Source organism: Aulonocara sp. 'chitande type north' Nkhata Bay, linkage group LG10, assembly GCF_057382095.1.
Source record: "Aulonocara sp. 'chitande type north' Nkhata Bay isolate Kocher_YH1m ecotype deep benthic linkage group LG10, A_spYH_male_GT1.1, whole genome shotgun sequence".
Lineage (NCBI taxonomy): Eukaryota > Metazoa > Chordata > Actinopteri > Cichliformes > Cichlidae > Aulonocara > Aulonocara sp. 'chitande type north' Nkhata Bay.
The window spans coordinates 35,584,720-35,610,026 of NC_141353.1; the positions used below are offsets into that span (position 1 = coordinate 35,584,720).

General features: G+C 40.8%; 2 protein-coding genes across 2 annotated transcripts; one reads left to right on the top strand and one right to left on the bottom strand.

The window, feature by feature from the left end:
- Window positions 1-582: 582 nt before the first annotated feature.
- Window positions 583-8,803, top strand: LOC147321320 (sodium- and chloride-dependent GABA transporter ine). The gene is made up of 13 exons (XM_086309728.1): window positions 583-817; window positions 1,204-1,338; window positions 1,422-1,626; window positions 3,832-3,964; window positions 4,068-4,202; window positions 4,329-4,432; window positions 4,512-4,636; window positions 5,572-5,684; window positions 5,771-5,911; window positions 6,015-6,114; window positions 6,327-6,427; window positions 6,533-6,700; window positions 7,690-8,803. The coding sequence occupies exons 1-13, from the start codon at window positions 583-585 to the stop codon at window positions 7,840-7,842; spliced, it is 1,848 nt and encodes a 615-aa protein (XP_086165854.1). The 3' UTR covers window positions 7,843-8,803.
- On the bottom strand, window positions 8,390-25,118 carry dhrs11a (dehydrogenase/reductase 11a). Its single transcript, XM_086309730.1, has 7 exons — window positions 24,712-25,118; window positions 12,066-12,275; window positions 11,204-11,298; window positions 10,576-10,705; window positions 9,590-9,682; window positions 9,436-9,501; window positions 8,390-9,354 (listed from the first exon to the last, which is right to left on the bottom strand). Exons 1-7 carry the CDS (start codon window positions 24,841-24,843, stop codon window positions 9,313-9,315), a joined length of 768 nt encoding a protein of 255 aa, XP_086165856.1. The 5' UTR covers window positions 24,844-25,118; the 3' UTR covers window positions 8,390-9,312.
- Between the last annotated feature and the right edge of the window lie 189 nt (window positions 25,119-25,307).

Genomic DNA, 25,307 nt, shown 5'->3' on the forward strand with positions numbered 1-25,307 from the left:
AGGTTCTTTTTTGAAAAGCTGTGTGATTTTTCTTGCTGTTTTTGCGAATGATTACATGTTTCAGGTCACCACTGCTTTGTGTGCTGACTATGCTGGGTTAAGGTTAGTGTACAGGAACATGATTTGTTTGGCCTTCATGACTCCATTTGAAATCTGTGTCAGAGCACATACTGTTGAGAATAAATTATGTAAATTCCTAAATATTTGTTTTGTGTGCTGCATAATTTACACATGTAAAAAACTTCACAGAAGACTTTTTTTTGTTCACATTTTATTTATTTACTTTATTTATATTTTATTTAGTAAGATAAGAGATAAGATAAGAGCTCATGTAGATATTAAATAAAATATAAAGTGAGTCCACATCCATAAATAAGAGTTAGATTTATTTGTTTACATTGGCTGGCTAGGTGTTTTCAGGTAGTTCAGTTTTTGAAAATAAAATTCTGCATTTTTTTTTACCTCTGTTTCTATTTTACAGTCAATCAAAGCACGCACCTATTAACAAATGTTAAACTTTCCTCTCTTTCTGAGCCCTCTGAGCTTTTATACACTAATGTGTTTCTGCTAAGCTAATCATTAATGATCATAAAAAAGGGAGGTTATATCACCCAGAGACAATTAAATCCTGCTCAGCTGTCCATGGAGTTTAGGCCCAGGCGAGCAACAATGTTGACACAAGGAGCAGACACAGATCAAGAGCCCACCAGGCCAACGTGGAGCAGACAGATAGAGTTCACTTTGGCCGGCATCGGCTGTGCTGTAGGTCTGGGTAATGTCTGGAGGTTCCCCTATCTTTGCTACCGGAGTGGAGGAGGTGAGAAATCAAACATTTGTTACATCTTCGAACAGAACTGTGGTAATGTGCCGCCCTCTGTAATCCCTGCACACACAGGACTAAAAATGGTTGACTGTATGTGTTGTGTTGTTAGTGAGTGCGATTTCAAACTATTTTTTAAATTTGACTTTTGTTTTGTTGTTGTTGTTGTTGTTTTTAATGAGGCATGGCGCTTCATAAACCCATACTATAATCTGGCTTTATACTTGCAAATTTTGCAGAATCGTTAATATTTGTATGGGGTCAAACTTTGCCTGACAGTAATTCATGTGTGCCAAAGTTAAAGTTTAAATGATGTCATAAAACTACCACAGTCTTGGCCTTCTTTCTGAAAATGTGCTTAACTCACTATTACTTCTTGGCAGGTGCCTTTCTGGTGCCATACCTGCTCATGCTGGTGGTGTTGGGCATCCCTCTGCTTTACATGGAGCTGACTGTGGGGCAGTACACAAGGAGAGGTCCTGTACTTGCTCTGGCTACTGTCTGCCCACTGTTAAAAGGTGCTTTGACTAAATTTTGGTGTCCAGTGTTAAAAATGTATAGCGGAGAAATTTATTTTGATGCATGTTTTATCTGACCTCAGGAGTGGGAATTGCATCGGTGGCCATCTCCTTCATTATGTGTACCTACTACAATGTCGTCATCACCTGGGCTCTCTATTACCTCTTCAGCTCCTTCCGGGCACCACTACCATGGCAAAACTGCAACAATACTTGGAACACACCTAACTGCACCAATCACGCTACCAACAGCAGCTACTCCTCCACAGCTAGCCAAGAGTTCTTCAAGTATGTTTCATTGGATGTGATCACTATTTCTGCAGATTATTAAATCCAACTAAATAATGACTGAGTTTGAGCAGCATTATAAAATTAAAGTAATTTTTAAAAAGACTGAACTGGTTACACAAGGTAACTTCTGGGGATTATGTCAGAGGTGAAACAAAAAAAAAACTTGATACAACAACAACTGTAACTGGATGTACAACCTATCAGAGTCACGTGAGAGCTATCGAAGTGAAGGTCACAGATAAGAAATGAGCAAACTGATAGAATATTTTACTGAAGTGTGATAAATCTTAGGACACATGTCACCTTTATTGGCTTTGATCTGTTTCACTTTCTAGTTTTAGCAAGGGAAAGATTCTCAGAAAGAACTTACTCACAGTGAAAATCTTGCAGTAAACAGCAGATTAAGACCTCACATTTTCAGATTTACTTATAAACTCATTAACTCATTTCACTCCAGTTAATGGATAAGCGTAGGAAAGGAATGTGGGTTCAAGTTACTTGAATCCTTTAATTTCCATGTGTTTGTCAACCACTTATTAAATTTATGATCCAAAATCCTGCAGCTGACAGGAGCTAGAAACAGAGAACACATTTCTCCTGTGTTGGCTTCTCTTCACTGGCTCCTTGTTTATGTCACGGATCTGGATCATTTTGACACAGCTTTTTCAGTTTCTTATATTTTGGTATATTTCTGTATTATGATTCATGTTCTGGTTCTATTTTGATTATTATTCTAGATTTAGTTCAGTGTCAAGTCTGCATCTTTGTAAATTATTTCTTGTTTCCTGTTTTACTTTGAAGGTTCATGTCTGATGTCAGTGTGTTCAGTTTTACTTGCCCCCTGTTTCTTTAGCCCAAATCTCTCCCAGCTGTGTCTCCCTCCTGTTTCCCATTCCCTGATTACTCCCTTTGTATATAAGCCCTGTGTTTTCCTTTGCTCTCTGTTGTGTCGTTAACGGCTGCTCACCCTCATTTTCACTGTGTGTTCCGTTTTCTCGTTTGCCTGCCTGTTAGTTTATTTGTTTTCCCAGTGTAGTTCGTTTTCTGTGCAAAACCGAGTATCTTAAGTTCTCCTCTGCCTCCGTGAGTCCTGCGTTTGGGTCCAATCCAGCCTGCCTGACAGCACACAGTCATGACAGTTTAATCTGCAATTTAATTCAAAACTATCTCCTAATATACAAGGTCTTGAATAATCAGGCAAAAGTGCGCTTTGCTCTCAGACGGCTAATTTACTTGTGGTTCCTATTTATTTAAAAGTATTTGCATATGTGCATTGGAGTATTCAAAAGTAGAATGTGAAGCAGAGCCTTCAGCTTTCAGGCCCCTCTTCTGTGGAACCAGCTCCCAGTTTGGATTTGGGAGACAGACACCCGCTCTACTTTTAAGATTAAGCTTAAAATTTTCCATATTGATAAAATTTATACTTATGGCTGGATCAGGTGACCCTGCACCCTCCCTTACCTATGCTGCAATACGCCTAGGTTGCTATTGGCTTTCCATGGTGCACTAAATGTTTCTTCTTCACTCACTCATTGTGTGTTTATACACCATCCTTCATTTAATGATTACTTATTGTTAAACTGTGACTCTCTTCTACACTGATTCTTCTGTTCTGTCTCCCTTCCCTCAAACCCAACCGGTCGTTGCAGATGGCCACTCCTCCCTGAGCCTTGTTCGGGAGTTTTTTTCCCCCACTGTTGCCAAGTGCCTCCTCACATCTGATGAGTCCATGTTAAGTGAATGGAACTGAAGTGAATGTGTGTTTCAATTGTACTATGCAGTATTGCTCATTCTACAGGAAAGTAACTTGTGAGATAAAAGTATAAAAGTGTACAAGTAGGAAAAATATTCACATGCATGAAAATCAAACCCATATTGTTTAACCTCTGAATGTAGAATTTTCCACATGAATGCACATCTTTACCTTTTGTAGAGAAATAAAAAACTGTTCTGAAGATACATACTTATAGTGGATATCAAATTAACTTGTATGGTTAAAAAGCAAGAAACTGCAAACACTGAATCAGATATGTCAAAAGGTCTATTTTAATGACTTCCTGACATCTGATTGGATTGAATGTTTTTTCACAACAGGACAGACAGTGTTTTTGAATCTGGCCCATGTGTTTAGCTTTAAGGCATGCCTTTGGGCACTCAGAATATTAATGTTTTTCTAATTTCTTTTACTGTGGCACCTTTCAGATATAAGATGCTAGAGCAGACTAGTGGAGTAGAGGATACAGGAGTGCTCCGGTGGGATCTTTTCCTCATTCTCATTCTGGCCTGGATCCTCATTTACTTTTGCATCTTTAAGGGGGTGAAATCAACAGGCAAGGTGAGAGAGAAACTGAGACCTGAGCAAAAAAAGAAAAAAAAAAAAGAAAGAAAGTGGAGCACTGGACCACAGTTAATACCATATATACGTTTTCTGTGTGCAGGTGGTGTACTTTACTGCCCTGTTCCCGTATGTTATTCTGATTGCCCTGCTGATCAATAATGCACAGCTTCCTGGAGCATTAGAGGGGATAAAGTTCTTCATTGTGCCTGTGTGGGATGAGCTGCTCTCAGTAGAGGTAAGAAACAAGAGAAGAAATGAGTAGTAGCTTTGGAGGAGTACCCTAACTGTTCTAGCAGCGGGGAGAGTCGTGTTATTACTGATAATCTGTGTTGGTACTGATTAGCAGTGGTCTGTGTTTCAGGTGTGGGTGAATGCTGCGGCTCAAATCTTTAACTCCATTGGAATTGGTTTTGGCTCGCTCATGGCAATGTCCAGCTACAATGACTTCAACAACAACATTTTGAAGTAAATGTTTGACCGCCAGTTCTTGAAAATAGCTGTGATTTCTTGTTAGTGATTTAAAAGATGTCTTGTCTCCCCACAGGGACACACTGAGCATATCCATTATCAACTCCATAACCAGCATCCTGGCAGGGTTTGTCATTTTCTCTGCCTTTGGGTATATGTCATACCTGCAGGGCATTCCTGTCAGTGATCTGGCTGTGGATGGTAAGAAAAAAAAGGGATGACTGTTTGTGAGTGATTTCTTTTTTTAAATTAGTGAGTGAGTCTATTCTCAAAGGATCTAGCCTCCACTTTGCCTAATGTCAGATGGGAATAAGTGATAAGAAAATACACTGCTCAAAAAAAATGAAAGGAACACTATGAAAACACATCCAACCTCAATGGGAAAAAAAAAGAAATTATGCTAGATATCGATACTGATATGGACTGGGTAATGTGTTAGGAATGAAAAGATTCCACATTGTTCAGTTGAAGGGAAAGTTATCAACCCACAGAGGGCAGAATTTAACACAACACAGCAAACCTGCTGGAAATGGTACGCATTGATGTGCCGTCAACCAGCAGACACCTCAGTAGGGTGCAGGCATTGCCTCATGCGACCTGCAGTGACACTGACCCAAGCCAAATAGAAAATGGGGGAAAAAAAAATCAGTGAGAAAATATAAGGAGGTAGAAAAACCTCAGTGGCCTCCAACTGTAACACCAACCTGTTTTGGGGGTTTTTCTCATTGTTGCCCATCTAGTGCATCTGTTGTTAATTTCAGTTATACCGAAGCAGCTGAAGCTGATTAACACCCCTTCTGACTCTTATATAATCTCTCAGAAGTTTAATTAACCACATTTTATGATTCTGTACTCTGATTAAAAAGTGTTCATTGATTTTTTTATTTTTTATTATTTATTTTTTTTGAGCAGTGTAGGTGAATGGGGACATAAAGTAAGGTTGGAGCTGAAGAAGGATTGTCTTGTCTTTACAGATTATTGATCTGGACAATATGTTACAATAATATTGCAATAATGTTACAGTAACACAAATTTGATTGAAATATTTTTATAAAGTCACAGTCATCTGTTATTAAGAAGAATTGCTTGTTCAGTTATAAATGCTGCTCTGACATCTTACGTGTCTTATTGTACAGGTCCAGGACTAGTTTTTGTTGTTTACCCGCAAGCCTTTGCCAACATGCCAGTGGCTCAGCTCTGGGCAGTGTTGTTCTTCTTTATGCTGCTTTGCCTCGGACTGGACAGTGAGGTACTTTACTGGTAACCTCAGGATGGGAATTCATGTTTGCATAGTGTTTCATAACGAAATTCTTATGTCCCACTCCCACACTGCAGTTTGCAATGGTTGAAGTGATGGTCACCAGCCTCATGGATCAATTCTACAAAGACGTGATTCACATTTTCAAGAAAAAGGAACTGTTTGTTCTTGCGGTTTGTTTCGTAGCCTGCCTCTTTGGAATTCCTTGTGTCATGCAGGTACAAACTGTATTTCCTGCTTGAATTTGAACCAAATAAAAAAGATATTGAAGGGTGCTCATTTTCCCTTCCTTGCTGTCCTAAAGAGTATGCCTTTGTCCAGGTGGGAATCTATGTTTTCCAGCTGATGGATCATTACACTGCCATAGTATCCATCATGTTTCTGGCATTCTTTGAGGTCATGGCCACCTGTTGGATTTATGGTGAGAGACATGTGTTTCATTCATTGCACACTTAGAATGATGTAGCACTTTTTTTGGCAGTATCTTAACACATTTTATGGCCATGTGTAGTATCCGAGTTTCACTCTAATTAAACAGCGATTAGAGTCTCTAATCTGCCAGCATGCAAATAAAATGTGCACACATGTTTATTGACAAGTAAAGGTTGGTCCAAAGTACTTCTCCATCTGCAGGTGTAAAAAGACTTTCAGCCAACCTGGAGGAGATGAATGGACACAAAGCAAACATCTTCTTCAGACTGTGTTGGCTTATAGTTGCTCCTGTGCTCATCACTGTATGTTAACAGGCATTTGTTTTATTCACATGAATATAATGTAGATTTTCATCTGAAATAATTAAAACTTAAATCCAAACTTAAATTGTTTGCTCCTTGATACAGGTCATCCTGATTTTCTCCATCATTCAATTCAAACCTGCCCGCTATGGGGAGTACGTCTTCCCTCCCTGGGGTCAGGGGGTCGGCTGGATCATTGCTTTGGCCTCCATCATCTGGATTCCTCTGGGTGCCATTCACACTTTGTGGGTGCTGCCTGGCTCCATCATGGAGGTGATGTACATATCATATGCATAGACACTATGTTGCCAGAAGTATTCACTCACCCATCCAAATCATTCAATTAAGGTCTTCCAATCACTTTCATGGCCACAAGTGTATACAATCACACACCTAGGTGTGCAGGCTGCTTCTGCGAACATTTGTGAAAGAATGGATCACTCTCAGGAGCACCATGAATTCCAGTGTGGTACTGTGACAGGATGCCACCCATGCAGTGAGTCCGGTCTTAAAGCTGTTAGTGGTCTTACAACAAAATGGAAGCAATTGGGAACGACAGCAACAAGTAGTAGGCAGTGTAAACTCACAGAGTGGTGTCAGTGGATGCGCTGAAGCACATAGTTCACAGAGGTCACCAACTTTCAGTAGAGTCAGGAGAACACCACTTGTCTGACTGCATTGCACCAAGCATACAGTTTGGTGGATAATTGTGTGGGGTACTTTTCAAGAGTTGGGCTTGGCCCTTGAGTTCCAGCGATAGGAACTCTTAATGCTTCAGCATACCAAGACATTTTGGACAATTTCATGCTCACAATTTTAGGGATGGCCCCTTCCTGTTCCAACATGCCTGCATATACAAAGTAAGGTCCATAAAGACATGGATGAGTGAGTTTGGTGTGGGAGAACTTGACTGGCCTGCACAGAGTCCTGACCCTAATAGAACAGCATTGAAATTGAAAACTAGAGCGGAGATTGTCAGCTGGGCCTGCTCGTCCATCATCAGCATCTGACCTCACAAATGTGCTTCTGGAAAAATGGCCAAAAAATTCCCATAAACATTCCTTGTGGAAAGCCTTTCCAGAAGAGTTGAAGCTGTTATATCTTTACATTAAACCCTATGGATTAAGAATGGGATGTCACTCGGTTCAAATATGTCTGAAGTCAGACGAGTAAATATTTTTAGCAATATAGTGTAGTACTCACGCACATGTTCATATATAATCAAGCTGTGTGGAAATAATTTTACTTCATTTCTCGTGCAGAAATTAAAGCTGTCCCTCACACCGTATGCGCTGAATGAAAAGTCAAACATGCCGTACTATGAGAGGGGAGGACCAGGTGGAAATCCACCCATCGCTGTCATCAGCCCCAGCTTCGATCTACCTGAAAAGCATCCTGCTGAGACGTACTTCTGATGCCTCAGTGTTTTGCAGGCCACCTACAGTGGCAGATTACTGTTAAGCTTTAACTAATCACAGATTTATGTCTTCAATCTTTGTCAATTTTCTGGTCAAATTTAACCAACACGTGTTACAAGAATGTACATGATTGTGATCCATATCTACTATGCAGAGCATTTAATGCAACAGGATTTTTTTTTTTCTGGAAAGACGTTGTTTAGAATTAGCTGTCACTGTGTGTATCTTCAGTGTACTTCTTTGTGAAAGAGCTCCAAAGGGCAAAGGAGTAGACTTCGCACATTTCACTGCCCTCGTTTATGGAAACTTTGCTAACAGTGCCATCTTTTGGCCACATGAATTCAAACATGAGCCATACTTACATTGTAATGTACTGTCATTTTAAATTTACAGTATTTATAGTAACATTTTTCTAGTGATCAACTTAAACCACTGTCAGCTTATTATTGCAGACTCATATGTGAATGGACACCAAAAAATGATTCAATATGTCAGGTGTAATAAAAGCAGTTTCAACGTCTACAGAAAACAGAAACATAACTACTTATGGGCGACTTTTTATTTATTCATTTAATGAGAAAGTTCCAACAGAAGGGTACATGGTTCTAGTAATACACGTGCACAGAGTTAGTTTCCTCCACTACAGAATTTTCCAGTGTGTCCTTCTTGTAACTCCTCAGAAATGAATACAAAGTGCAGAACATCTGAAGTTAAACAGGCAAAAAAGGGAGATGCCCCTATGCTTCACATACAAAGGGTTTCTCTCCTTATGAATGGAATATGCTGAATATGAATGTGTTTGGAATGAATGTGTTAAATATGTTTGTGAAAACATAAAGGTAGTAAGGGTGGCAGGATGCACAGACTGCTTATGGTTACTGTCGGTATGACTTACTTAGCCTTGTCTAGCTTTTAGTTAATGTGAGCCCACATCTATCTCTAATCAAAAGTTAAAATATTTATTAGAAAAATGAAATGGAAAAAAACTTGTCTCTTATAAACAGCAATTACCAATTTTCAATTTCATTTCAAAAAGATATGTCATATAAACTACAAAAAAAACAAACAAATGGAAAAAGAAATAAAATCGTGCAATCAATGGCATACGCTTCCCTCTGAAGTGATGGCCAAGCAGATGACCACACAACACAGCAGCAACTCTCTCTATTTGTTCCTATTGTAGTCTGGATTTGGCTCAGTTCAGCCCTGAGCCCAACAATTCACACATGCCACTTTGCTGCACTCAGTAGTATTTTTGTAGTGTTTTCCAAAGTCCATGCCCTTCATTTTGTTGCACAGCTTCCATAAGCCTTCTGCCTTTGTTGACCACCGCCCCTGCAGACCTGACACAGCTGTAGTTGATTTTTTAATACCATCCCACCCCCCACAATCTTTGCACAGCAGAGGCTGCTAAGGAGTCACCGTGGTGCTGTCTGTCTGCTCCTCCTGCAGCTCACTCTTCTGCTGCTATGACACCTGCTCCACTGGCCTCATCTGCACATCTCCGATCTGAAGATAGAAAACACTCAGGAATCAGCTACCACTCAACTACAAGTCAGTACTGTAACAGTCCCAGACAGACAGAAATACCTGGACGTGAGGAGGGGCACTGAGGACAAATGTGACTGCACTGGCTATGTCTTCTGCTTTCAAACACTGCAAAGCAGAGGGAAAAGGTTTTATTAGCACAACAGCAGATCGATAATTTCACATTTGTTGACTTCAGTGATGTGCACAGCCTTACTTTCATACTCTCGTACACTGAAGCTGCCTTTTCTGGATCGCTGTTGTGGTGTCGGAAGGCGAACTCCGTCTCCACTATTCCAGGAGATATACACTGCAGGGCAGGAAAATGAATGACAAATGTGCTCTTTACATACAGGGTCATGGTGTCTACAAATATGAAGACGTCAAAATGAAAACTTTTAAAGATACCACATATACAATAAATACGACTCTTTATAATTAAACACACGTGTGTGAGTTAAAAATGAACAGCAGGGTCAAATCAAGTATCTGATTGAACTTCAAAACATGCTTTCAAACGCATTTTATAGAAGTGAAGACAAAACAAAATTATGATTGTTACACCTTCAACATACTGTGCAGTTTATTTTTACAAGCATTTCCAGGCATTTGTGACTGGAATCGTCCCGATTTTGCAGACTAACGAGAAAGTGGGCTAGCGAGCCCATCATCATCGTCATCCTCAGTGTTTCCATGGGAGTACATTTAACAGCGAGCGATCGTAGCTCAGGAGTTGGCAGTTTGTCTTGTAATCGGAAGGTTGCCGGTTTGAGCCCCGGCTTAGCCAGTCTCGGTCATTGTGTCCTTGGGCAAGACACTTCACCTACCGCCAACTGGTGATGGCCAGAGGGGCCGATGGTGTGATATGGCAGCCTCGCTTCTGTCAGTCTGCCCCAAGGCCGCTGTGGCTACAACTGTAGCTTGCCTCCACCAGTGTGTGAATGAATAGGGGAAGAGGGTCTCGAAAAGCGCTATATAAATGCAATCCATTATTATTAACAAACATTACAGACTCATCCAAACTGAATTCAACACAGTATCAGATTTTTTTAAAGGCTTTTTAGGCTTAACACTCCCACTTTATGCTGGACTACGTCTGTGTTGTCTGCTCGGAGTCCTCTTCACACTGTTGGATTTTATGTGATCCCATGTTTCACTAAGCTAAAGACAAACCTTTGCACTATAATGCAACGACTAACTCACTGTGGCTCTGATGTGGGTGTTTGCCTCTCGAAGCTCTTGCCGTATTCCCTCAGTCAGAGCAGTCACAGCATATTTAGTGGCACAGTAGAAGTGCTCATCGGCACTTGGCACCACTCGGTGCCCACCCATACTGTAGAAAATGAGAAAGACGAGAAAGATATATGAGCCGGTAATTGCTTTTTGTAGCTCAACGCTGATTCAACACCAAGTAGCCAATCCTCTGAATTTCCTGTGGTGTTCTTTTAAATGACTTAACCAGTGCATTATTAGATTTCAAACTCTGTATCACTTAATATCGGATATCTCTATAGCCTTAAAACACTCACAGAGCTATAGCTCTAAACAACATTTGTGTCAAAGTTTAAATTCCCATTTTTAATTAAGGCAATTCTAAGAAAACCTATATTGATAAAAATAAATGCTAATATAACAAATCTATAAACAGTTTTCAGTTCAACATGTGGGTGTTCTTTGCATTGCTCTACATCCAAAATGTGCCAGATGGGGCTTAAAATTGGCTTTACTTAATGCCTGCAGGATTAAAATCACCCAGAACAAACTGGCTGAGGTATTTTCACATTAATCTATAGCTTTGTTCCTAGAATTGTATGTTCCTTGTATAGCTTACCTATTAATATTGATAATGTGGCCATCATCCACATTCCTCTCCTTCATTGATTTGTACGCCTCACGGGTGCAGATGGACAAGGCTAAGACATTCACCTGCAGCAGAGGTGAACACAGCACATTTCTTTAACTTTAAAATAACCTACAGTATGCATGTATTCACACATCGGTGTATGAACCATTCAGCTACAACTTAAAAAAAGAAAAGAAAAAAAAAAGACAGAAAATGAGAATCATTTGTGAGATTTGCTTGTACTTTATTGTAAAGAATTTCCAATGATGAAAGCTGTTCACTGGGTCAGTGTGTTAAACCATCTGAACCTGCTGCTCCTGTCCAGCTTGTAGCCTCCAAACTGCTTCCGTAGTGACATTGAGAGAGAGCAGGTTACCACGAGTGTGCAAGCAAGATAGGGGGAGGTGACCAAACAAGGTCAGTGTGCAGATTAAATACAGGCTAAAAATACACTGCTGTACACGTTCAAGTGGGCTGCCATGACAACAGATGAGCAAGAGCCAGAAATGCTGGACTCTGGAGACAGAGATTTGGGTGCAGGGGGGTCTCCAGTGGTCAAGAGCTCAATGAATCAAAAGTCTCAACAAGAGACATAGTGCTGGCTTTCATTAGCAGGCCTCTGCTGTGCCAGAGTCTCTCCCCAGAGCCAATGAAGCGGCCTTTGTGAGGGGAGGGAGCAGTGTGTATGTGTGCTTTTACTCACTGAACAACACAAAAACAAGACTTGGACTCATAGTGAGCAACCTCCTCCTTCTGCTTCACTGTTTAATAGTAGTAATCAATATCACATAAGAGGAAGCTCTAACCTTCCCTTTTTTGCGTTAATATTATTGTCAGCGATCCAACTCACATCGATCATGTTCCTCCAGCCCTCTGTCCTGCCACTGAGCAAAGGCTCATTGTGGGCCAGTCCAGCATTGTTGATGCATACGTCAACGCCCTTGTGCAGTGTCTTGATTGCTGAGAACATGGACAAGATCTCCTCTTCATTGGACAGGTCACATTTGTAAGGGATCAGCGTGCCGCTGTAGCCCGCACTCTGACATTCTGCTGCCAGCTTCTGAAAAAGATAAATCACACCCAGTTTGACTGCACTGATATATTTGTTAAAGAATAATCACTACAAAATGTCAAGTGCTGTTAATGACCAACTGATTAACTTTCAAGACCACGATTAAGATTACATCAAACAACCCACCCACTCAGGAGAGCGTGGAGAACACACAGCACAGCACCAAAAAACTAGATAGTCTGTCAGTCAAACCACCCAATGATTCCCCCACTCAATTATAAAAAGCATATTAACCGAAATTCCGCATTTGACCAAAATCATAACCATGACCCCTCATAAGAAGACGCCAGCTTTGCACTGATACGGACAGGCTGAGCTCGCTACAGGTCGAGCAGGCTGCACTCTAACCAGGTCAGCTGGCCGTCCACCACTATCGGCGTACGATACAAACTGACACAGATCCCCCTGCTAGGCACAGCTGTGCCAGTCACCTGATGCCTTGCTCTGGGTGCCAGTAAGACAGAGGCAGCAGGGGTGTGGGGGGCAGGTGGAACACCAAAATGATGCACAGCACTATAATGTCAAGGATAAAATGTTTCAAACTGCACTGGTGTTAGAATTTGTCATAGACTGCATATAAACGACAAACACTGCGAGTCACCTCACAGAAGCCAGGAATTACCATATTTGAACAAGAGGGTGGAGTGCCAAGTTATTAACCAACGCTAGCTGGCTTGGTTAGAAAGATACCTTGATAAACTGTTACAGGTTTATCATACAGGTATAGTAGGTATCTACTAATAAGTGCTAAATGACATACACTATAATACAGACTGGAAACCTGTCCAGGGTGTACTCTTTCTCTAACCATCCTAGCTAGCTTGGTTAGCAATTGTAGTATCCATGACAGGAACTCACTGATGTGAACAATCAACAGTAAATGTTGGTTTTGGTCTCAATCCCACATAAGAAAACAAAAAGGGATTATTTACAGGTAAGTCCCTTTGTACTGCTGGCCAGGCATACAAGAAGCAATCCATCATAGCCTTGGCAGAGATGCCAACTTGTGCACCAGAGAAAAGATAAGAGACCCAAAATGCCAAGCGGCCACACAACATGTTGAGAGAGTGATGATTTATTCAAACGCTCCCGACACTCAGAAGAGAGTTTACCTGCCCAAAACACATCATTAGCCAATAAAGACCTAATCACACTTCCGTGTCCCTCCCTTCCCCTGCAAATGAACCCCATTTTACAAGCAGAGCATGTTGTAAAGATAAAACACACATCTTCTCATAGTTCAAAGTTCACAAAACCTTATGTGATCAAACGTGTCACAGAAATGACACGTGATGAGCTGTTGTTACGTTAGGCACCTACATCAGGGCACAGCAGGATGTAGTAAGAATATAAATGATTAAAAACAGCAGAACAGAGCTGGCTGTCACTCACCAAACGTAGCACATACTGTTTTATCTACAATGTCTATATGACTATATTGTGGCACCTGATCTACAGTACAGTCTGAACATGATTCCTCTGCAGCCACCCCTTTAGAGAACTTGTTAAAGCCTGTTTTTATAATCAGGACGATATTGGATTGAGGAATCATTTTGATGTTTTTCTCTAAAATGTATAATAGAGAGAATGCCCCCCATCTTACATGTCGCAGCGTGCAGATTTCCCTGCTCGTCCTTTAAGCCGTTTAACTTGGATTATCCAGAAAGAAGGCATTACCCAAACAAAGCTGTTAAAATGCTAAACCGCTGAAAACACTACAAGCAACTCTTTTGCTCGTGCTGTAGACAGGTGAACCGCTCCCTTTATGCACATTACCTGTGGTAAGCTGTGAAGTGCGGTCTGTTTCACTACAATAAGTCAATTATCTGAGCTGCCTTTAGACCAGCCCTCTTTACTTCACACTTGCCTGAGTCCGTTTAGAGACTGGCCCTCAGGCACGAATGAGCAGGCAGAGAGCCTGCTGGAGAGGCTCTGTGGAGTTTAACGTAAAGGGGAAGCAGGGCCAGTCTTTTGTTAGAGAGGGGGAATTAGTTGTGTTACTGTGGCTGAAGCGGGAGCAGCAGAACAAACCGGGTGTGATCTCGGTCCAACGACAGGAAGTCTCAGGCTGTGAATCTCTGTGTGTTTGTGTATGTAGGTGTGTTCTGGCACCAGATGCACCACTGTAGTTAGTACCAGACCTCATAAAGGCCACAGCAATAGAGCATGCTGTCCTGCAGATAAGCAGCCAGGTCTGAAAACACAACAGCAGCATAGTTGGAAAATCCAAGATTCATTCATCACCATCCAAACTAAACCAATGAAATATGTTTTGGCGTATTGTGAAACAGAACTTTAACCTCCTAGGACCTGGCGTCCACATATGTGGACATCACATTTTGGGTTATTTAGACTAAAATACTCAATTTTGCTCTACATGGGCCTGATATCCACTTACGAGGACATTATACTGCCACTGTTCTATCAGAATTTGAAACGAATATCCTCATATGTGGCTCTTATTTTTCTTAAAAACAAAAATAAGGTAAAAAAGAAAAAATCTGGTAATTCTTTGTTTTTACATTCATTGGGCCCCAATATGCCCAAATATAAAGAGAAATTAAAAATGCATGTTGTGGAAGAGTTCAGGTCTTAGGAGGTTAACGATACAGGCTAGAAAAGCCCTAAGACAATGACAACTAGCAGTGATGTTAAATAGCAAAACACAGTGTCCCCCAGGACACCTTGCCCCCAAGGTGTCCTGGGGGACACCTTGGATGGATGGTATGTTTCTTTGGACAAGATTGACAAAATGTAAACGCTTTTACAAGAGATCTACCAACCAACTGGTCAGGGACTGACTTAGCTGGTCAATCTCATAGATGTTTAATTATGAGTGTATGTTTCAGGCATGCACAACATATACACACACAGCAGCACAGGCAAATAATCACTTGCACGGTCACAGCCATGCACCAACTTGTTGTTAGTGTGGAAGCTCTTCACTTGAGTGAAGACACCAGGTTTGGGAAAGTAAACCGTGGGGGGACCACCACAAAAACGTTTGTAATAACAAATCTAATCCGATACCTAAATCATCTTCACCGAGCTGAACATGGACATCAGAGCCAGCCACAAGCCAGCAGCCTTGGTATGAGGAAAGAAGTCTCGGTATGAGACTTTTTTTGTAATTGGGTTTATATGAAAATATCAATTTGCAGAGAAGAAAAGTAGAAAAGTAAACTGGACATAAAAAAAAAGAATCTTTACCAGCCTGTCATGCTTTGGGGAAATCTAAGTCAGCCAAGAAAATTGCTGTTGAGACTAGACTGTCTTGTAAAAGCCTATCAAATAGTAGTAAAGTAACTGATAACACAGGAGGTGAATGAAATTCAAACAACAAAATATGATATAACAGACTATTAGAGTAATGTATTTACAAAGTGCCCTGCAGCAGTCTCATGTACATGTAATAGTCACATTCGTGGCCTGTACGCCCTGCAGGAGGCTGGTCGTCAAAGCAAGGAAGGGCCATCATTGTTCCACACCACGTTTATCAATCACTCACTCACTCATGTGGAACTGGTGTAAAACACACCAGCAAAGCAGCTTAGAAGAGATAAAAATAAAGATGCCAATGTGCTGAAGGCAGAGAAGCTATAAGTGGTGAGCCAGATCAATAGCACAAGGCAGCAGCCATGAGCTGAGAGAGCTGAAAAATTAGATTAGTCTCAGGCTGACTCAGTTCTCTTGTAAAAAAAAAAAAAAAGGAAAAAAAGGGAGGGACTGTGTTATAGGGCACTATGGCTCATCTGGTAGGTGGCTAAAAAAAAAACTAAATCAAAAGATGTAATGCAGCCATAATTCAGTCAGTGATCCCTCCCCTCTTCATCCTTCCTGTCCAGTCTTTTAAGTACCTGGGTGACACACAAAACAATTTAGCCTGTCACGATGCATTTTCATCCTCATTACAGGGGCTGTTGTCCAGTGATTACAAAAAGTGTTCAGGAGGAGGGAGGGAGAGCGTGTTGGCAGGCAGAAAGTGAAACAGAAGGAGGGAGAAAGAGAAAATGCATCCTGAAGCAGGCTGCATAAAGCTTATCAAAACACACTCAGTTTTCAGTATGCTTTACAGGAAGGCAGAAGAATACAAGCACAAGATGGCAAGTGCAAGCTTCAATGAAAAGTCAGGGCAATCACAAAACAGAGAACCAAAATAACATTTGGATATGTTAAAAAATAATTTAAAAAAACTTGTAGCCACAGATCGGGCTAAGACACTTGAGTTTGCTAAGCTGTGTCATTCACTCTACAGCTCAACTATCATTCTGTGACATGAAAATGCACTCAAGTGTCATTCACAGTTTGACTGCGGGGTCAAGGGTGAAAGTAAGCTGTATAATAGGATTGCAGTAGGGTAGGAAGGACGGTTGTGCAATTATCTTGTGTTCATGCTGCCACTAAAAGGTCTAAAGGTTGAACAGAGTGGTTTTATAGTGCTTTTCTCATGGAACACTCTAATCAAGACAAGGAGATACGGAAAATAATTACAGCCTTTCTTAGTAAGTCACCAACACGCTGGGGAGTTCCCAGCAACGAGGGATCAAGAAGAAGGCGAAAATGCCTCCCAGCGCTTTGACAAAAATGTCACAGTGGGCACACAGTGTGCACACTGACTTTGATTTCAAACACACTAGCATGCAAATCTAAAATCAATGATTACGTGTGCATGACCAGGTATATGTAACTGGCTCCAAAGAAATGCTTTTAGAACTCTGACATGCTAAAGGTGCTGCAGGCAGCCAGGTGTTGTGTAACAAACTGGTGCAACCAGTGTGGTTACATTTTACTTTGGAAAAACCAAGTGATAATGCCCAAGTGAAGGTAGACGCATGTCTTTTAGCCTCTGAAAACAGTTTGATGGGGAAACTTTTCAACTATGTGTCAATAACAAATAACTACAAAATCCAGCCTTTATTCTTACGTTCACAAGGTCATCATATGATTTTTAAAAAATGGCTCTCCAGTTCTGTTTGTAGTTGAAACATGCTGAGGGGGTGAAGCTTCCATGCATCACATTGGTTTAACAGCTCATGTGATGGGTTGTTTGTGCACCTGATTGTGGCTGTCGTTACGGCAACTTTGCGCTCACTGCCACCCTGATGCTGGCTATGAACCACATCACTACGCATGCACCCTGATGCTGGCTATGAACCACATCACTACGCATGCAAAGTTTGTTGATGACCTGAGTCCGGAGGAGACAACAAAAAAACAAAACACCCCCCCCCCACACACACACTGGAGAGTTGATCCAACACGAAAACTTTCAAAGTGGGCCAGCCTGGCCTATTTAACATGTGAGTCTAGAGTAGCCATAAAACGTCTCCAATATCAGACAAACACCCAATTACAAATCCAGTTTGGCTGCTGATGAAGTGAGAACAATCCAATTTGCATTCCTTCACCCCACCCCCACCCCACAGCCTCAAAAAAAGGCTGGAACTTGGTGAACTCGTCGCTGATTTGGAGTACATAGCACCATAAAACTCCTCTATTCAAAGATCCTGACCTGCTGCTACAGTGTTCAAGACATTTCAGTCCTTCTGCACTTCACGTTTTGCCGCACACAATTTCACATATCATACATGCAAAAAGGAAGAAAACTGGATTCCAGCAAGTCTTTGACAGTACAGAACAGGATAGGACAGGAAGAGCTCCACCTATCACAGCAGGAAACCCGGGGAGAGAATGTCAGTGCCATTAAACTTCACACCTGGAAGGATGATAAGCACAGACAGGACAGCACAGCGGTGGTGCAGGGAGAAAGGCCCGTAGGGGTCACTGAGCTGCCTCAATCTATCAGACTTCTAACTTCTTCATATCCAACTAATGGTGAAGCAATTAAGACCATTTAGAGCTTTCAAAAATCTATACAGAGCAGTGAAAAGAAGGTTGCTTTTAATTAAAAAATGCAGGAATACTGCTTGTGTTTCAGTAATGCTTTAATAATGTATTAGAGTTATAAATGTATCTTGCTTTCCTCTCACAGAGCCTGCCAGTATGCAATAAGTGAAAATTAAGTTTCAAACAAATGATTACTTCTGACTACAGTAAGAGAGTAGAAATTGAATTTGTATCAGTGTCAGAAATCTGCATCTACATGCAGTTTGGACTGCTGCTTTCCTATTTGAGAAAATGCTCTTATTTTTTGTGCCTATGTCAATGTTGCTCCTCTCAGGAGGGATAGGGGCTGGGGACTGAATCCATGGAAACACAGTTTATTAATTAGGTATACGTCTCTGTCAGCTCACAGCTCAAGTGGAAAGCGTGCAGTCAGTGGAAAGGCTTTCTGCATGGGTAAGACAAAAGCAAGCCGAAGGAGCTGTGAGGTAACCTGATGAGCTCAAGAGAAATTTGATATGAGGGGGGAAAAAAGGATATGTGGAAGGAGAGATAGCAGCAAATATATTAGTACTATACTGCTACAAATGGGAGCTTTGGAGAAAATGTTTAAACAGCTATTTAACTATGTGGTTTGTTCTAAAAGAAAGAAAGAATTTGTACTAAAACAGGGCCAAAATGCAAAGTGAGGCAGAAGATTTTAGACAAATAGGTAAAGCTGTTTGACCTGACCCACTTCAAATCCTTTCTGCAGTAAAATCTATTCACTGTGAAACAACAGCACAGTTTGCTCAGACACGACCTAGAGGAGGTGGTCAAGACAGCTTCAGATTTGCAGACAGAGACGTAGATTGCTTTATTACTGTGCCACCTCAGCTTTAGAAGCATGACTGAGCACCTTTTACCTCCTTCAGAATAAGCATGATGCTGAAGCAGGTCAGCCAGTGCCTGAAATTAAACTTCAGGCTCACCCGCCAAGAGCTTTGAGTTTTAAATTAGGATTTACTCACGCACGTAAAAGATGCCCGTGCCAGAGGCTACTGTGTGCAACAAGCGGTGAGTCAGACGTCTGTTTGTTATTAGCCCATTGAATAAAGTGAGCTGGATCACAGGGACGAAGTCTTAAAAAATGAATAAAAAGCACTTTATTCAAGGGCTATTATCTCCACTGACAGTCTCGATGAGGAAATACACATAATCTGCCTTTCGTATTTCATATTCTCAGTATTCTAATCCCAGAATGTTTTCTTTTGCTGAGCTGATTTTTTTTTTTCATCTTAGATTATCTCCTTTGGGCATACTTTAGGCAGAATCCCTGTGGCATCTATTGCAAACAAAACCCTCCATCAGTCTGTTCAGCACTAGAAGCCGCAAATGATGTTTGCTAAATTTATCTGATCTAAAACTGCAGCTGCCAAAGCTTTGATTTTTGACATGCGCTTCACTTGTCCAACGCTTCAAAAGCAGGCTGGATGTCTGGGTTTGATTTCATCTGCTTCAAATGGACCTGTGTACAGACAAATATATATTTCTATATATAAATAAAGAATTCAATTCAACTCAATTCATTTATATAGTGCAAAATCACAGCAACAGTCGCTACAAGGCAGTTTATATTGCAAGTTAAAGACTAATATAATACAGAGGAAACCTATAATCAAAGAACCCCTTATAAGCAAGCATTTGGTGACAGTGGCAAGGAAAAGCTCCCTTTTAACAGGAAAAAACCTCAGACAGAACCAGGCCCAGGAAGGGGCAGCCATCTGCCATGACTGCTTGGGAGTGAGGGGAGGGAGATGGGCCACAAGTTACAAGAGTCAGTATTTTAATGACAACTAATGATTAAATGCAAATTAGGTAAGTGAAGAAAAAACACTTGCCTCATGGGAAGGCCTACTGTCGCATAACTAAGGGAAGATTCAGGGTCACCTGATTCAGTGCTAAATATATGCTTTGTCAAAAAGGAAAACTTTAAGGGTAGACAGGACAGGATTTTTTTTTAGAGAGGGTGTCTGTCTCCTGAATCCAAACTGGGAGCTGGTTCCACAGAAGAGGGGCTTAAATCTGAAGGCTCTGTCTCCCATTCCACTTTTTTAATAGGACAGGAAACACAAGTAAGCTAGCAGTCTGAGAGACCAGACAAATGTTCTTTCTGGAATTAGTGTGGATTAAGACCAATGACTATGTAAGAGGCAGACATTACTATCATGAAGTCATTTACTGGTTTCTAGGATTGCATTCTGGGCACACTATGGGTCCGTAAGTAGACTGATTTATGAGAAAATTGGATGCCAAGTGAAAAGTTTTTGGTTAAGAAGTCACGTTAACAGTGTATGGGGAAACAGACACAGACACGGTTACCTGGTAATTAGTGTTAATTAACAGACAAATCTATCACAAACATTTTACCCACTGAGATTAAAACAGAGACTTCTGAGACTGACTTTACTACAATTACCACACAGCAAGTCACATCACTTTCATATACTTGCAGCTAGCATGCTCCAAAAGTTACCAAAACATTTAACTTACAAAACTAAGTTTAACTAATAAATATAAAGTCACCTAATAAAATAAAACTCTGTATAGTAGAGTATCTTGATGCATACTCAATTTGTCTAGGTAAAGAAATCCGACAAATTTGATTCTGTACTTCTGGATGTTGTTTTCAGTGGGAGAAACATTATTGAAAACACAACATCCACATGGACAGAATCAACTTTCTGTGATCGGCACACTATCATATTCAGATTTTCCATGACTGTTTCTTCACGTTGTGATGAATAGCAACCACGTTCATTCTCTTATGAATGTGTGTTTATTACTGCCTCCTAATATACCGTGTAAGCAGAAACAACATGCATATACGAGCTGTGCAGGCCTGAGTGACTCAGAGGTCTTAAGATGAACAAATCAGCAAGTGTGCTCTTCTTCTTTGGTGTCAGATCTTAGGCCAAACTAAACCATTCTAAAACAATTCTGCTTGGTTGTGCCCCTCCTTACCCCCTTCTTTTACGCTACTATGATGCAGTGCCTGCATGATGTGTGCATCGTGCTTTTCTTGGCATACGTTAAGATTGCAAGAACGCCATTTCTAAATGTTTAGCATCTTCAAAAAACACATGGACACGTTTTACAAGAGCCTTCTTCCAACAAAATAAAAGCTTCTCCCACTGGTCTTACAAGATTTCAAAGGAATAAATGAGAAGCCGTGTTTCCTCTACTTGGATGCTGTCTCCATTCCTGCACAAAGCCCATGGTGACCACATGTCTCCCTCCAGCTTGCAGCTCCCCTACTGCCTACACTATAGTTTCACAGACAACAAACCAATAGTGCTGCCACTACTCTCCACTCCACTTTCTCAGAGTTTTCTTTACCCAGAAAACAAAAAAATCTTCTCACTTTACTCATTGTTTTAGCTCATCTAACACGAGGGATAACGCAGCTGTTAAAAACACTAACTACAGCAACATTATTTCCCAGAGTAAAAGGAATAAAAAACTGAAGTGACTTCAAGAACAATTGCTTTGTGATACATTGCATTTCCCACTAGCAGCATACCAGCTCTACAGCAAGAGCCCAGTTTACACAGCAGGGAGAGTACAATACTGTCTTTGTCCTGCAACTCACACACACACTCTAAAGTCTTGTACGAGTGATGGTTCTGCCTTAATCTGACAGAAACCTTTCATTCTTCACACCCTCATAAACACAACTATTAGCTGAAGCTTGTATCTATGTACTATAAAATCACAAAAAAGTGCTTCAATGCTTGGTCACTTAGTGGACAAACCAATGAGTGCCTACTACCTGACCCCCTCAGAATCAGCTGATATTTTTGTGCAATAACTGCAGTTTAAAAAAAAGTAACTTAAAAGCAATGCAAATCAATTTTGGGGGGGGGTTGGCCTATCCCAGCCACCATAGGGCGAGAGGCAGTGTACACCCTGGACAGGTCTCTGGGCTGTCACAGGGTTAACACAAAGAGAAAGACAACCATTCACAATCACACCTATGGGCAATTTGGAGTCACAAACACAAACAATGAAAAAAGACCGAAAACACCAACTTGTCTCCTTGTAATTCACGCTTTCACAACAACACGGCATTTGGAGTTCCTAATACCCATGTTGCGACAATAATCCTGTAAAGGTTAGTGAAATGCAAACTGTTAATGCAAACTGTGGAGATGCAGAAACTGCTGGTTATTTAAAAAAAGGCACATTCTTATCTCTTATCTCTTTGTTTAAAGGAACTCAATCATTGTTATCAATCCCAGCACCAGCTCTTAAATGACATCCAATCATTATTCAGTTGCTCGTGTTTGCATGCAGCTCGTGCTCACACCATGTGTGAGCTAGCATTAGCATAAAACAGCAATGAGAAACACATAACACTGTCATATATCACTATAACACATGATTTCATGTACTGTATGCTGTATAAAGAGACCAGCAATTAAGTATAATTATGACAACCTGATTCATGTTGGATAGCTAAGATCTACACCGGGCAAGCTAGCATTAGCCAGCACATTGAGAGCTCAACCTTGGATGTGATTGCAAAAAACAAACAAGTTCCAGTGATGCTGACTGTAGCTTTCACCCTGATGGCTAAAATGCCACTTGGTTGTTTATGTACTAAAGTGGAGAAATTACTTGATATTCAACGTAGCAGCTAGCTGGCTAACCTAAACTTGCAAAAAATACTACCTAAGCCCGCATCGGTACCGGTTTAAGTTGTTCTTACATGTTTGAACCTTGGTTGTGCTGGAAGCATCAGTTAAATTGATGGTTAACATCAGTGATTAATAACATTTTGACGCTGGGAGCAGAAGACAAGCACTGAGTTACTGATGAGTGAGCGCAACTGTCACATCTTTAAGTTTTCACTGAAACTTTAAACCAAGTTCTTCACAATGTGCTGTTAGAAGCTACCGAGAAGGCCAGAAATGTTCTCATCTTTGAAAGTTGCATTAAAAGTCATTCAGTTTAATTCATTTTCATCAATGGATGAAAGGAATGTTGCATAGGAATATTTAATTTAATGGAATTGACTGATGTTAAAGCATGAGAAGGAAAGAAAATGTTAAGAATCCAAATACTGACATACTTAAAGGATACATACAGTACAACACCTTTTATATACACATATGACAGAGTTAACAAATACAACACATTGGCTGTCTCAAAGGTGGCGATGTGTGAATGCAGTAGGCGTTCTGCAACACAGCACTGGAATCTCTGGGCTGACAAGATGTGAAGCTTAATAATTGGCCAACAGGTTAAGCAGGGTGCACCGCCTTACAGTTAAGCAAGAGTTAGTGGGACAGGGCCTATAACACCTACCTCTGGGGAAGCGTGGGTGTTACTCCAGTACTATAAAGAGTTTCTGCCTGTTCCTCTGTCAACCACTGAAATATTTTTTGAATCAAATCCACAGTTCAAAGAGTTAATGTCAGTTCAAACATAATCACTCACAACACTAATTACATTCAGTTATGAGAGGGGGACTTAAATAGTAACTGGATGAGTCTTTTACTATCATAGTGGGGTTTATGTAAGCCCTCTGTGATACCAGTAATTAAGCAAAATGTGTGTGCATCCAGACGGACCAAAACAAAAGTTTCAGTGGAACTTCTCCAGAATTTATTTTTTAATAACATTGTCATTTTCCATGCGTTTTGATTATTATATTGTTTAACATAATCTAATGAGCTAAATTAAAATGAACTAAACAAGTATAGATAATACTTGCACACACATTTTACAACAACTTGAGGGGTGTAAAGCTGGTGGTTTATATGTTTTGATTTACTTGTTATTCATGTTTGACTGAAAAATGCTTATTACATTAGGCTTATTACACTGTTATCTATGTAATCTATGTAAAATTAACGTTTAATAACATTTGGGACTTTGAATGTATCAGGCGGTTAATAAGATTGTAAAAATCTATTTCTGGCTATGTAAGAAGAAAATATGGGTCATTTGTTTGTTTGTTTTTGAATCCGTGCTTTTCTTGCTGTGGGCTCTGTCCCACACAATAGTCAGTTAACTAGTATATCTTACTTAAATGCAATAAAGCTTCTGACTGACGTCGCTGGGGAAGATTAACCAAGAGAAAGGGAAACGAATAATAGAAAACGTAATGAATTAGGGGTGTGGCTGGCTATGTGGTGGGTGGGGGTGCAGGTACAGGAGCATCACTGCCTTCTGATTTAATGGGTGGTACTTTCTCTGAGTGGAAGTCCAAAGTACAACAATGTCCCAGCAGTAATATGGAAAATTGGCAACATTAGCTAGTCGGAATTTAGCTATTATTTACACCTCTTACGACCGTTTGACCTTTTTAATTTGAATTTCGGCACAATCTGTTATAAAACCGTGTGTTTAAATTGACCAAATAAATAATATCGATTTAACTGGCTGTGATACTGGGGCTAAAGGTTTTTAGCTGAAATTGATGTTAGCTAGCTGTAGCTACTTTGTTGTTGCTTTAAACAGAGCTAGCTTCTCCTTTGAGTCGAACAGACTTGTTTCACAACATTAATTGATATTTTTCATTAAAATCACCCACCTCTATTTTGTCGACATTCCTGGCACAACCAACAACCCTCATGCCTTGCTGGACCAGTGCCCGGGCTACAGCGGCTCCGATTCCCACCGAGGCGCCGGTCACCAGGGCCACTCTGCCTTTCCACCGCTCCATCTCTCCACCGGCACTGTAGCTACACAAAACAGCCGCCCCTATGCTGCACCTCTACCTGCTTAGTTCAAGCTCCTACAGCTGGGACTGCAGCTATTATGTGCGATAGGTTCAAAATTAAGGCTGTAGTAGGTTCGGGCTCTTGTATCAGTCTGAAGCATCCAGGACAGCAGTAACCACTGCGCGTAAACCCGAATCCACGCGCTCCTCTGGCCGAAATATGAAAAGTCCAGGCGTGAGTAAATGTTTGGTTCACATCACCTCCCACTTTCTTTTTCAGCCCTGGGGCCTTTACTTTTTTTTTTTCCCCCCCCCTTGTGGTTAAATGCCGCCCTCCGCCGGGCATTACGAGAACAACAACAAAGGTATGTTGCTTTCATGTATTTCCTGCAAATCAAAGTTTTTACTTTAATTTTTTAACTCTCACGCGGTTTGGGTAACCATGCGAGAAAAAACTAAATAAAAAA

What these genes read in the sequence shown, in the direction of transcription:
- LOC147321320 (XM_086309728.1), top strand. Translation starts at nt 583, where the DNA reads ATGATCATAAAAAAGGGAGGTTATATCACCCAGAGACAATTAAATCCT. An exon ending in GCCTCGGACTGGACAGTGAG is followed by an intron (nt 5,685 to 5,770) that starts GTACTTTACTGG and finishes CCCACACTGCAG; the next exon opens with TTTGCAATGGTTGAAGTGAT. An exon ending in GAATTCCTTGTGTCATGCAG is followed by an intron (nt 5,912 to 6,014) that starts GTACAAACTGTA and finishes GCCTTTGTCCAG; the next exon opens with GTGGGAATCTATGTTTTCCA.
- dhrs11a (XM_086309730.1), bottom strand. Translation starts at nt 24,843, where the DNA reads ATGGAGCGGTGGAAAGGCAGAGTGGCCCTGGTGACCGGCGCCTCGGTG. An exon ending in GCTGGAGGAACATGATCGAT is followed by an intron (nt 11,299 to 12,065) that starts GTGAGTTGGATC and finishes CCTCTGCTGCAG; the next exon opens with GTGAATGTCTTAGCCTTGTC. An exon ending in CAGTGTACGAGAGTATGAAA is followed by an intron (nt 9,502 to 9,589) that starts GTAAGGCTGTGC and finishes TCTGCTTTGCAG; the next exon opens with TGTTTGAAAGCAGAAGACAT.